This window comes from Asparagus officinalis, chromosome 5 (genome assembly GCF_001876935.1).
Source record: "Asparagus officinalis chromosome 5, Aspof.V1, whole genome shotgun sequence".
NCBI classification, from domain to species: domain Eukaryota; kingdom Viridiplantae; phylum Streptophyta; class Magnoliopsida; order Asparagales; family Asparagaceae; genus Asparagus; species Asparagus officinalis.
Genome location: NC_033798.1, coordinates 58,539,817 through 58,554,455, shown reverse-complemented (window position 1 = coordinate 58,554,455; position 14,639 = coordinate 58,539,817). Strand labels below are relative to the sequence as shown.

At 37.1% G+C, this 14,639-nt stretch overlaps 1 protein-coding gene across 1 annotated transcript; it reads right to left on the bottom strand.

The window, feature by feature from the left end:
* On the bottom strand, positions 13,930 to 14,406 carry LOC109841867 (uncharacterized mitochondrial protein AtMg00810-like). Its single transcript, XM_020410797.1, has one exon. The coding sequence runs from the start codon at positions 14,404 to 14,406 to the stop codon at positions 13,930 to 13,932; it is 477 nt and encodes a 158-aa protein (XP_020266386.1).

Genomic DNA, 14,639 nt, shown 5'->3' with positions numbered 1-14,639 from the left:
TGTTAGGGCGTGGACCTTGCCTGATGAAGGAGATTGAGCTCGCCTTCCTGATGGCTTTGTTGTGGAAACCAGCTAGAGTGCACGATTGCCCTAGTGTTTCCCTATAAAAGGGAAACCCTATTCACGAGTGCAGGAGAACGGAGAAAAAGGAGCAACGCTTCGGGTCTCTTCCAGTGGCGATGTTTTATTTCCCTCTGCAATTTTAAGCACCGATTTGGGGGAATTAAAGAGGGGGCTGAAATTAAAGGGGGAGTAATTAAGAGGGAGAGTTTTGAGGAGAAATTGAGCAGTGTTTTTTAGATTAAAAATCACTTGTTGTTGTTTGAGAGATCTCAAGTTTGAGATATTCTCTTTGAAAGTTTGTAATTTCTTGTGATTAAATAAGAAATTATTTGTGCTGCTCACGTGGACGTAGGCAAGTTTGCCGAACCACGTGAATTTGTTGTCTTGCATTTGTGGTACTTATTTTGGTTGTTGTTTGTTCTCTAATCTCGTTTGTAGTTGTGTGTTCCTTCGGTTCCGCTGCGCACAACAAGTGGTATCAGAGCTCTGGGTTTAGCTTGGGGTTCGATTTGGAGAAGAAAGCTAGGGTTTGGATTCTCGTTTAAAGAGATTGGATTGTCAAGATGACCAAAGCAAGTACATCGGAATCGTCTTTGTCGAAGGCGATACAAGGGTTGAGCTTTAATAATACAAAAATTAATGTTCAAAAATTTGATGGCAAGATAAAATTTCGTTTGTGAAGGTGTCAAGTGATGGATGCATTAGATGCCCAAAATTTGGATGAAACTCTTGAATTACAAGAGAAACCCGAGGATATGCAGGATAAGGTTTGGAAGAAAATGAATAGTAGAGCATGTGGGGTTATTCGATCATGTTTGATGCCGGACTTGATTATGATGTGATGAATGAAACATTGGCATAGCGATTGTGGGAAACACTCAATGAGAAGTATTTGACAAAGAGCATTGAGAATCAGCCTCATTTGAAGAAAAGGTTTTATCAATTCAAAATGAAGAAGGGGGTTTCCATTAGAGAACATGTCAATAATTTCACAAAATTGCTTTTAGATATGGCCAATGTGGATATCATGGTAGAGGATGAAGATAAGGCGATGTTGTTGCTATGTTTATTGCTAGAGGATGATTTTGGTACCTTTGTCCTTATGATGATCAATGGTAGAATCACTGTCAGCTATAAGGAGGTGACCTGATTATTGATAAATTATGAGTTGAGGAAGAGTGATAGTGAACCCTCCGAGAAGGTATCAGGAGATGCATTAGCAATGAGAGGTCGTAGTCCAAGCCGTCGTCAGTTTAATCACTCAAAGTCGAAGCATAGAGGTGGCCATAAAAGTGTTGGTAGGAATCAATGTGGTTTTTGCAAAGAAGATGGACATTGGAAGAATGAATGCCCAAAGTTGAGAGATAGAGCCGGGAAGAAAAAGAGGAAAATCGGATAGACTTCAGAGGTGAATGTTCCTAAAGTTAGTGGTGATAATTCTGATTCTGATTTTTCAGGCTACTCATGCCCAGCATTATCGTCAGTTTGTTTTGCAGACTCCACGGAGTGGATGTTAGATTCGGGTGCTACATATCACACTTGCCCTAAGAGGGATTAGTTCTCCAGCTTTGAGGAGTTAGAAAGGGAGGATGCTATGTTAATGGGAAATGATCACGTATGCCCCATTGGTGGTATTAGAACAATTCGAATAAGAATGTGTGACGGGGTGACTAGGGAGTTGAAGGAAGTGAGATTCGTTCTGTTGTTCACAAAAAATATCAATTCACTTGGAACTTTGGAGGCAGCATGTTATCGGGTGATCTTGAAGAATGCAACTCTGAAGGTCACAAAGGGGTCCATGGTGGTGATGATAGATGTCAGGGAAAATAACCTATACTACTCGAAGGGCAAGACAGTTACATGGGGTCTAACAGCTTCTATTACCACAGAGGAAGATACTATCAGCTTATGGCATATGAGATTGTGCAAATTGGTGATAAGTCCCTACAAGTCTTGGCAAAACAGGGGAAATTGAAGGGTGCAAAAACCTACAAGATAGAGTTGTGTGAACATTGCATACTTGGTAAGAAGACGAAAGTGAAATTCAGCACTGCAATTCATAACACCCAAGGTATATTGGATTACGTTCACACAGATGTTTGGGTTCCTTTCAAGCACACATCACTTGGTGGGGCCAACTATTTTGTTACTTTTATTAATGACTATTTCAGGAGAAATTGGATATATACCATGAAGCATAAACATGAGGTCTTGGATATATTTATGGAATGGAAAAAGAAAGTGGAGCTGTAAACAGGTAGAAAGGTGAAAGTACTCCATTCTGATAAGTGTGGTGAGTACAAGAGTGATTCATTTTTACAGTTTAGGCGCTATTTCATAGTTAGGGAGACACCACAACAAAACGGGGTGACCGAGAGATTGAACCGTGCCTTGCTAGAGAAGGCATGATGTATGCTCTCACAGAGTGGATTAGCAAGATCATTTTGGGCTGAAGGTTTGGTTTATGTGAGTCATCTCGTGAACAGGTTATCGTGCACTACGATACATGGAAAGACTCCTATGGAAAAATTGTCTGGTTTAGTGGCTAGTGATTATGAATTGCTTCGAATATTTGAGTATCCAGCTTACTATCATGTGAATGATGGGAAATTGAATCCGAAAGCTAGAAAAGCAATATTCGTGGGCTTTAGAGAAGGAGTTAAAAGCTTCAAGTTGTGGGATCCATAAGACAAGAAGATAATCATTAGCAAAGACGTCACTTTTGATGAGGCTCACATGATGAGGCCTCAGATCCCTCAGCAGGTGGAGGAAGGTCAGACTAGTGGGATATCACAGCAGGTGGAGAATGATGTGACTCCACAGACTCCATATAGCATTGTTTCCATTGAGGGTCCTACATAGGTGATGCTGAGAGGAGATGATTTGATAGATGAGCAGATGCATGATACAGTGGATATTGGGACTCAGGAACAGGGTCATGTTCAGTAGTCCGTTGCAGCTAATCGACCAAGAAGAGTTATTCATCGGCTAGTTAGATATGATGATGTGATGGTTGCATATGCTTTATCAGCTGAGGTCGTTGATGATTTTGTTCCTTCTACATATAAGAAAGTAGAGTCAAGCTCTGATTCAATCAGGTGGAGGGAAGCTATGGAGGAAGAGATACACTCTCTTGAGAAGAACGACACTTGGAAACTTGTAAAGCTACTGAAGGGTAAGAAGGCTATTGAATGCAAGCGGGTGTATATAAAGAAAGAAGGATCTTCTGATGGGGACATTCGGTACAAAGCCTAATTGGTTGCCAAAGGGTATGACCAACTTGAGGGCATAGATTATAATGAAGTATTCTCATTGGTGATAAAACATTCATCGATAAGGATACTATTGGCATTGGTGGCATAGCTAGATTTGGATTTAGTCCAGATGGATGTGAAAACAACCGATGGGTTTTAGAGCTACAGGAAATGATGACTTGATGTGCAAACTGAAGAAATCTTTTTATGGATTGAAACAATCACCGCGACAATGGTACAAGAGATTTGATAGTTAGGGGCCCACACCGATGTATGTATGACATGTGAGCCCCCACACCGATGTGACTAGTAGAGGGCCCACATGTCATGGATCTATCAGGTCACAGGGGAGAAGAGCTGCCAGCCACTTCTCCATTTTTCTGTTAAATATATATTATATATATATATATATATATATATATATATATATTATATATATATATATATATATATATATATATATATATTATATATATATTAGTAATCTAAGGCTTTTGCATGCTTATAAAATATGCAAAGTTTTAGATTTTGATTGCATGGGGGGATTACATGGAGGTCTAGGGTGCAGTTGCAACCCTAGCTAGAATTTTTCAAATTAGTACTTACGATTTGTCTCCAGCCAAAAAAAAAGCCACTCCGACAATTGACCCCCCCCCCCCCCCCCCGAGACACATCTATCTAAAGAGCCCCTTAAGAAACTAATATTAATATTTGAATTAGCCCATTCAAAATTCAAGCATATTTAAGTTTCCAACGATAAAATTATATGAGCCCAGATATTAAAAACCAAAAAATACAACAATAGAAGCCCAAAATCCAAACAAAAACCACATCCATTTACAGATTCTTCACACTTCATGTTGATCCCAAATTAACATTTTTGGATCAAAGTAAGTTGTTTAATATTTATTTTTATTTTTAAACGTAGAAACTTATTTTCCGGCCACCAAGAAAAATTTTCTAGATTCGCTACTGTTTGGATATGTTGCTCTATGAGGAACCATGGGTCGATGACTTATATAATGTTAGTCAATTCTTGTAACATATTACTCCCATTAAAATAGTCCTAACTTTGCTGGGGCTGGCATGGCCCGGATTACAACACGACTTTAGTCCATTCTCTTATCATTAGGGGCCTTTATCAAAGAAAAACAAAAGAAAGGCGATGGTTTGTACCATAGATAGAAGACATAAAATTTCTAGAACTAGTACCAAGCTACCCATAAATAATATGGACCACCTTATTCTATAGAGTTTTCTTAATGAATCTATTGCTTATATAATGTTAGTTTCCTTATATCGTGGGATGGCTAAGTCCATGGTCCACCAGTCGGCAAATTGTTCTTGCCATAAAAAGAATTTTCGTATACGTATATCAAGTTTTTTTTTTGGGTAAATAAGTAGCAGATCTTATTATAACCAATGAGCTTTAAAGTTGAAATACAAAAATGTAAATGTAAAAAGCCTCACAGAGACAGTTGGAAGGCAAGGCTACTAGACACAAGCACAAGCTCTAGAAAAGAAACACAACATAGCTCTTCCTAGACAGGAACTGGGGTTCAATATGCATGGCCTTGCACCATTCAATTTTTGAATTGGAGCTTTTGATTCTAGATATCCTATTGCACTCAATCTTCATGCCGAAAGCAATTAAATTAAAATTGTCAGTGTGTCATCGCAATTCGTTACCTTTGCACCAGCGCTGTCATGATTCCATCTCCTCGGCAACACCGATCTCCTTGCAGTGCCGTCACAATCTAATCTGCACCGCAATGTTGTTGTCATCGCGATTTAATATCCTCTGCAACACCGCCATGATCTAATCTGCATTGCAGCATTGTTGTCATCGCAATTCGAACTCCTCTGCACCGTCACAGATCTAATCTCCTCGCATCCTTGTCGAAATTAAATTTGTATTACGCCCTAATCTCCACCGGATCTATCTTAATCTGTAGTTATATCAGATCCATCGCTCCATGAAGCGACAATCTGCATGGACATCAAATCATGGCCAGCAACAGATTCGATGATCTTCAGTGTATTAGTATTTGTTTGAACGGCAATAATTATGTCTATTGGTCCTCAGTGATGACTTACTTCTTGTGTGTCAAGAATTTCTGAAAGTATGTTGATGGAACTACCTCTATTCCTTAACAATAAGAAAGTTGCAGCAAGCATTACCACTACAGCTGATGATAAATATGATTTTGAAAAACGTTTGAATGAGTGGCATGTTAACAGTTCAAAGATCATCACATGGTCTACACTTCTGCAGATCAAAGTGTCAGACTTCAATTAATTGTCCAAGTTTAGCACATCAAAGAAAGTTTGGGATTATCTAAAGAATTTATATCAACAATCTAATTATGCACGTTAGTATCAGCTCGAGACAGATATACGTTCTTCTAGATAAGGAAATACAACTATACAAGAATTTCATGCTCAGACGACTGTTTTATGGGACCAAGTTCAGCTTATGGAACGTCACCAAATCCAGGCTACAAAAGCATAAATTATATTTCGTGAGACTCAGAGGTTGACACAATTTCTTATGGCTCTTCGTGATGAGTTTGAAGCTATTCGTCTCCTCTATACCATCAGTATTTGCTACTGTTAACGAGTTGATCGCAGAGGAGACTCGCTTGAAATCATCACTTTCCTCTATAAACGCTCTCCAATACTCCATTGCAAGTTACAGGAAAACCCCAGCCTATGGTAGCAATTGATCAATGCAATTATTGCCATGGGAAAGGACACTGGAAGTACAATTTTTTGAATTGCCATGGTTCCTCACGTATATAGGTGGAGGCTTCAATCAGCACCAAAATCGCGATATACATCAGGGACATAGAGGCATGGTCATGCAGCTACAGTTTCTTCATCTGGTATTATGCACTGACTATATCAGTTTAAATAGGAAAACAAACATGACTACATGTAATTCCCACTAATAGAATGTGGGTACACTACTCCTAAATGCTAGGAAACAGCTCTCTCAACTAATCACACTCCTAAAGACCTGGTAAACATGCATAACAACTTAACTATTGGCTCCTACGTTCATGCATGGACTTGCATTGCATCAAACCCCCAAAACTCCCTCTTGATGCAAAACTGTCAGCACCAAGAGAGTTTCTGTGAAAGTGACTTGAAAAATGCGGCCGCCTAACTCTTGACTCTTCACCTAAGCTGCCAAACTTTGAGCGCTTTTGTCAAAAAAATCCGCAACAAATTGTCTTCACTCACCTATCCCTTTTATTATTTTATTATTTTTAACCTATATAAGGAGGGTGTGTGAGGATTTATGATACTCAGTCGGAGAGAAAAAGAAAAGAATTAGCTAGAGAGAAGAGAGTGAGATAGAAAGGTTTTGTCCCTTTCTTTGTGAGAATCTCTGGTTAGAGAGTGGTCTCCTCTTTTGTAATCTTCTCTTTTGCTGATTAGTGAAGTTCTCTGTTGTTCACGCCCGTGGACGTAGGTCATACTGACCGAACCACGTTAAATCCTGGTGTGTTGTTTTCTATTTGTCCACTCTTGTATAGACATCTTTAGTGTCTGTGAAGTCCCTCTGCTATAACAAACTGGTACCAGAGCCTAACTAAGAGTACGTGTATCTGTTTATCGTATGCTCTGTGGCTCCTCCACACCAGAAAATAAGCTAGATTAGCATTTACTCTTTAAAAGCTTACGTACTATTCACATGTACGATACTATTCAAAAGTATTGTTACTATTCATACGTACGGGTACTATTCATACGTTCGGTTACTGTTCAGTTACTATTTTTAATTACAGTTATTATTCTAGTGGGCTTCAAGATGTCTTCTACAAAATACAAAATGGAGAAATTCGATGGGAAAAACAGCTTCAGTTTGTGGAGAGTAAAAATAAGGGCTCTCTTAGTACAATAAGGACTGTTCAAGGTCTTGTCCGAAAAGGATAAGTTGCTAAAATCTACACCCGATGATGAGAAAGAAGAGCTGGAGATGAAGGCGCATATTGACATACAGCTCTGTTTGACCGATGAGGTCCTGCGGGCGGTTGCCGATGAAAATACCAACGCCGGCTTGTGGCTCAAGTTGGAGAGCTTGTACATGACGAAATCTCTGATGAACAAGCTCTACCTTAAGCAACGCCTCTTCACCCTTCGCATGAATGATGGTATGCGAATTAAAGACCACTTAGATGAACTTAACACTATTCTTAGGGATTTAAAGAATATTGATGTTAAAATCGACGAAGAATATCAAACTCCGATCTTGTTATGTTCATTATCTCATTCTTATGAGAATTTTGTTAATAGCATGTTATATAGTAGAGATACACTTTCTTTGGAGGATGTCAAATCAGCTTTACATTCAAAAGAGTTAAGGCAGAAAGTGTCTGTCGTAGGAGGAGAAGATCAAGTTGAAGGCTTGTTCGCTCGTGGTCATCCTAAAAAGAATGTTGGTGGTAGAGACAAATCTAGAAACATGTCTTGATCAAAGTCTAGGCCAAGAAAAAATGTTGAATGTTATTACTGTCATAAATATGGGCATATAAAACCTAATTGTCCAGCGCTCAAAGCAAAGGACAATTCACAGTCAAAGTCTGGGGATGTAAAACCTTCAGTTACCACTGTAACTGAAGAGTCTTCTAGTTCACATGAAGTTCTTTTAGTTAGTGTTAAAACTCATTCACAAGATGAGTGCGTTCTTGATTCGGGTTGTTCCTACCATATGTGTCCGCATAGGAATTCGTTTGTCTCATATCAGTCTATTGATGATGGGAATGTCTCATTGGAAAATAACTTGCCTTACAAGACTGTTAGTATCAGATCAATTAAGATTAGAACTCATGATGGTATTGTTAAAATATTGAGCAATATCCGTCATATTCTAAAGTTAAAGAAGAACCTCATTTCTTTAGGCACCCTTGACTCAAATGATTTTAAGTTTTCGGCTGAAGGTGGAGTTTTGAGAGTAAGTAAAGGCTCTCTTATTGTGATGAAAGGAAAGAAGGTAAATACCCTCTATATCCTTGAAGGCAATACAGTGACAGGTGCTGCAGTAGTGTCATCCTTAGAGAATTTAGATTCAGACACTACACATTTGTGGCATATGCGGTTAGGGCATATGAGTGAGAGAGGACTGGATATATTGAGGAAACAAGGTCTACTTTGTGGTCAGAAAACTAGCAAATTAGACTTTTGTGAGCATTGTGTTTTCAGCAAACACTATAGAGTATCCTTTAGTATCGGTGTCCACAGAACCAATGGTACTTTAGATTATATCCATTTAGATGTTTGGGGTCCCTCTCAGGTTTCATCAAAAGGTGGAGCTCGTTTTTTGCTAACATTAATTGATGATTTTTCCAGAAAAGTTTGGGTGTATCCTTTGAAGCATAAAAGTAATGTGTTTGCATCCTTCGAGCAATGGAAGGTGATTATTGAGAAGCAAACAGGAAAGAAAGTGAAGCGCCTCAAAACCGACAATGGGATGGAGTTTTGTTCCACAGTGTTTGACCAGTTCTGTAAGAATAAAAGTATTGTGCGTCATCGTACAGTTCGGCATACACCATAGCAAAATGGAGTTGCAGAAAGGATGAAAAAAACACTTTTGGAGAGAGCTCGGTGCATGCTCTCTAATGCTGGTTTGTCAAAAGACTTTTGGGCCGAGGCAATCAATACAACTTGTTATTTGATAAACAGATCTCCTTCTACAGTAATTGATTTTAAGACTCCAGAAGAGGTATGGTCCGGTGCCCCTGCTAATTACCCTCATTTAAGAGTATTTAGTTGTCCTGCTTATTTTCATGTTAATGATGGTAAGCTTGAACCTAGAGTAAAGAAAACTATCTTTCTAGGATATGCTACTGGGGTGAATAGATATAGGTTGTGGTGTTCTGATTCCAAGTCAACTAAGTTTATTATTAGTAGGGATGTTACTTTTGATAAAAAATCTATACTTCACCTGAGAAAGAAGTTTGTTATTGACACTATAGGTACTGAAAAGGAGTCTAGCAAGCAGGTGAAGCTAGAGAGCTCAGCTTCAAAGAGAGTGCTTGAGGGTGCTCATGTTGAACCAGTTGATACTGCGGAAGGTTCAACTTCAGATACTGATACACCACAAGAGAAACAGTATAATATTGCCACCAGGAGAGCAAAAAGGTAGATCCGACCTCCTCATTACTATGCGGACATGCTTGCTTATGCTTTGAGTATAGCAGAATCGATTGAGGTTCTAGAGCCTTCTACTTATAAGGAGGCTATTAGTGGTAATGAGGATGAAAATTAGACTATTGCGATGACTGAAGAGATGAAGTCTCTTCACAAGAACCAGACATGGGAGCTAGTGAAGCCACCAAGGGGACAAAAGATCGTTGGCTGTAAATGGATCTTCAAGAAGAAAGAAGGAGCTCTAGATATAGATTCTGTAAGGTACAAGGCACGCTTGGTAGCTAAAGGCTACATTCGGACCAAACGTGTAGACTTCAATGAAGTATTCTCTCTGGTTATAAAACACACCTCAATCCGCGTGTTGCTTACCATGGTTGCTCATTTTAATTTGGAGCTTGAGCAACTTGATATGAAGACGGCTTTTCTACATAGTGAGCTTGAGGAGCAGATCTTTATGCATCAGCCAGAGGGTTTTATTGTTGAAGGTAAAGAAGACCATGTGTGCAGGTTAAAAAAAATCTCTTTATGGGTTGAAACAGTCTCTGAGGCAGTGATATTTGAGATTTGATACTTTCATGTTTGAGCATGATTACTCTAGGAGTAAATATGACAGTTGTGTTTATCATAAAAACTCAATGATGGTTCTTTTGTGTATTTGCTTTTGTATGTTGATGACATGTTGATTGCAGCTAAAGATATGTCAGAAATCAACGAGTTAAAATCTCAACTCAAACATGAGTTTAAGATGAAGGACTTGGGAACAGCAAAGAAGATTTTGGGGATGGAGATTCATAGGAACAAGCAAGAAGGAAGTTTATTCCTATCTCAGAAGAAATACATCAAGAAAGTGTTGGAGAGATTTAGCATGCTTGATGTCAAGCCTGTGAAGACTCCGCTTGCTACTAATTTTCGTCTTTCAGCAGATTTGTCACCTCAGAGTGAGGAGGATGAGCAGTACATGTCTTGTGCTCCTTATGCGAGTGCAGTTAAAAGCATTATGTATGCGATGGTCTACACCGTCCAGATACTTCATACGCAGTCAGTGTTATGAGTCGGTACATGGATAAGCCTGATAATCATATTTTTATTATAATTTTATACCCTTATTATCTATTTTACATGAATAAATATACCAGTAATAATTATTTTTATCTTTAATTGTAGGTTAATCAAGAATAAAACCTAAGATCTCTCCTATCAACAAAAACCTATGAATTAAATAAAAAACACAAAGCAAGAGCCAAAAAGCCCAAGCCCAGAATCAAGCCAAGTAGCTTGTAAAGCCGGAGAAAATAAAAAATCAAATATGAAAAAAAAATAAAACGATTAGCAGCGCAACTTGTTGCCTGCTTATCATCATCACATGTATAATATTTCTCAATTATGATATTTTTATGATTTTAACTGATAAAAAGATTTGAAAAAAAATATATTCAAGATGGTTGCCCGTAAAGAAATAACGATATCTCTTAATCCGGAAGGCGGAATTTAACATATAATATATAAAAATCGCCTATCTCGATGAGACAAAGCCATCTATGAAGTCAGATTATGGAAATAGTGGGCATCGATGGTAGCATTGATGGGGGCATCGATGCCGGCATCGATGCTAGCATCGATGCCTGTATCGATGCCAACATCAGTCTGTTACGAATCTAAGGCTGAAATTTAAGGTTTTTGGATAAGATTTCGATCCAAGGGCGTACATTTATTAATGTTTACTATAAATAGGAGTAGAGAGTGAGGGGTTAGTGTGTGTAAGAAATTTTGTATCTCCATATCTCCATTTGGATAGTAGAGTTACTCTTAATTGAGAAGACCTTCTAAAAACTTATAACTTTTTGTTCCAATCAATAAAAGAATTTTTTCACCACTTTAAATTTTCTTCTCTTTGTTTGATGATGATAATGATGATGGAGATGAAGATCAATTTGAAGGTTTTCTTTTCTTTTATTTTTCTCTTTTATTTTTTATTTCTTTTTAGTAATTTCTTTCTTTTTGCTTGTTAGTTTAGATTTACATTCATGTCTTGTAGAGTAGATTTATTTTCTTATCTTTATTTTATGCATTTTTAATTTGTAAAGTAGATTTATTTTCTTACATTTCTATTTCTTTTGTAATTTAGTTAGATTTATTTCTTGTTCATAGTATAAAGTTCATTGTTCTTATTTCTTTTCTTTGTAATTAGTTCTTATTCTTTTCATTTTATTCCTTATTTTTATTTCTTAATATGTGGAACTAATTCTAGTAAGAATCTTAGAATTACATGAAATTAGCTTTATTTCCGTTATATTGTATGAATTATTCTCTTATGCTTAAAATAATTATGTATATGATAATCAACTAGAGAACTAATTGGTAGAAGAAGAATTTGATAATCTATGCTTATCTTGAGTGGTTTGATATGTTATGCTTATGAATTCTAGAATTATTATCTAGTTATTGTTCTTGTCATGAATATTAATTTTGCTTAGATGATAATTTGATAGGTTATACTTTCCTTAAATGGTTTGATAGTCTATACTTAATAAATCTAAAGTAAAATATGATAAAAAAAGAATAGTTCATATTTTGTAATTGAAATTAGCTAGTGGATTCAATTCTATATTTCTCATATTTTTAATTGAATCCTTCATCTTTTCTTTCTTGATTTTTCCTTAGTTCTTGATTTTCTCTTATTTATTTCTTGATTTTTATTTCCTTTATTTTTCTTTTCTTATGTTTTTATTTATTCTTTTATCACATCCACTCTTCATTTCTATCATCTAAAATCTCATTTATTTACTTTTGCACATATTCGCAATACTACTCATATCTCTTCACAATCATATTTATTATCACTCCTAATTGTCACGCACAAAATATAAGAACCGAATCTAATTTTCTCCTACAAACACCTTCCTCTTATCACTCCTAATTGTCACGCACAAAATATAAGAACCGAATCTAATTTTCTCCTACAAACACCTTCCTCGTGGGATCGATAACTTTTTATACTATAACTAAGAACCGAATCTAATTTTCTCCTACAAACACCTTCCTCGTGGGATCGATAACTTTTTATACTATAATTTGATTAGTTGTGCACTTACAACTTTTGGTACATATTTATGCTACATCAAAGCCTGGAAAGGTCCATTGACATGCTGTAAAATGGATACTTAGATATTTGAGAGGATCTGCTAATATTGGTTTGTATTTTGGTAGGAAAACAGACTTAGATTGTGGAATACTTAGCTATTCTGATTCAGATAATATGGGTGATTTGGATAAGAGACGATCCTTGACAGGTTATATATTTACTCTTTCAGGTAGTACCATTAGTTGGAAGGCAACTCTACAGTCGACAAGTTGCTTTGTCTACCACAGAGACAGAGTATATAGCAGTGATAGAATCAGTAAAAGAAGTTATTTGGTTGAGAGGTTTGGTTGAAGATCTCGGCTTACACCAAGGTGTTACTACGGTGTTTTGCGACAGCCAGAGTGCTATACATTTGACAAAGCATCGGATGTATCATGAAAGAACAAAACATATAGATGTTAGATATTATTTTATTAGAGAAATTAAAGTCATCAAGATTGAGAAGATTGGTACTGCAGATAATCTAGCATATATGATGACAAAGCCCATACATTCGCGTAAGTTCGAGCATTACCTCGAATTGCTTAGAGTTCGACAAAGCGGAGGTTAAGCCCGTAAGGGGCTTCTGGCGAGACAGCAAGAGTGAAGAGAAGATCTTTATTTTCAAGTCAAGGTGGAGATTTGTGAAAGTGACTTGAAAAATACGGCTGCCTAACTCTTCATTCTTCACCTAAGCTGCTAAACTTTGAGCGCTTTTATCAAAAAAATCCGCAACAAATTGTCTTCACTCACCTACCCTTTTTATTATTTTATTATTTTTTGTAACCTATATAAGGAGGGGTATGGGAGGATTTAAGATCATCAGTCGGAGAGAAAAAGAAAAGAATTAGCTAGAGAGAAGAGAGTGAGATAGAAATGTTTTGTCCCTTTCTTTGTGAGAGTCTCTAGTTAGAGAGTGCTATTCTCTTTTGTAATCTTCTCTTTTGCTGATTAATGAAGTTCTTTATTGTTCTCTCCCGTGGATGTAGGTCATACTGACCGAACCACGTTAAATTTTGGTGTGCTATTTTCTATTTGTTCACTCTTGTATAGACATCTTCAGTGTTTGTGAAGTCCCTCCGTTGCAACAGTTTCGAAACTTGAAGAATTTCGCACTTGGCAAAGCTTTAGTAAACCTATCAGCAACTTGACCATTAGTGGAGATATAGTTCAATTCGACCACTCCTTCTACAATAGCATCGATGAAGAGATGTCGAAGCTCGATGTGCTTTTGTCTTTCCATGGTGCTGGATTCTTCACCATGAAAATTGTTGACTTGTTGTCACAATAAACTGCAATTGTATATATTGGAGATTGGTGTATATCATCCAAAATTCACCTTATCCAAATAGCTTGACATGTAGCTGATGACACCACAATATATTCAGCCTGTGATAATGATAGAGCTATACTTCCTTGTTTTTTAGAGCTCAGAGAGACTACTCCAGATCCAATGTTGAAAATAAAGCCCCTGGTGCTCTTTCTATCATCTATAAAACTTGCCCAATCACTATCAGTAAAACCAATCAGCTTAAAATTAGGGATTGGTTCATACCAAATACCATAATTAATTGTTCCTCGAACATAGTGAAGAATACGCCTTGCTGCCCCAAGATGATGAACTGATGGATTGCACATAAACCTTGAAACTAAACTGACAAGAAACATGATATCTAGTTGAGTGTGCGTCAGGTACATCAATCCTCTAACCAAACTTCTGAAGAGCTTCTCATTTGCCTTTAGGATCCCATCATCCATATACAACTTCTCATTAGCATTTGCGAGTGTTGAAAAAGATTTACAGCCTTGCATGTTAGGCTTCTTAAGCAAATCTAGAGCATATTTTTCTTGTGAAACAAAAATACCATCATCAATTTGATAAACTTGTAACACAAGAAAAAAATTGCAGTAGACCCAAATCCGTCATCTCAAACTCATGTAACATGTTATTCTTAAATCGTCCATGAAGAACTAGTATAGATAACATGTCATCAACATAAACACAAACCACAAAAACATCATCACCTTGTACCTTCACATGTAAA

Bases quoted from the DNA above. Each gene is read 5' to 3' on its own strand.
- LOC109841867 (XM_020410797.1), bottom strand. From the start codon at position 14,406: ATGCAAGGCTGTAAATCTTTTTCAACACTCGCAAATGCTAATGAGAAG.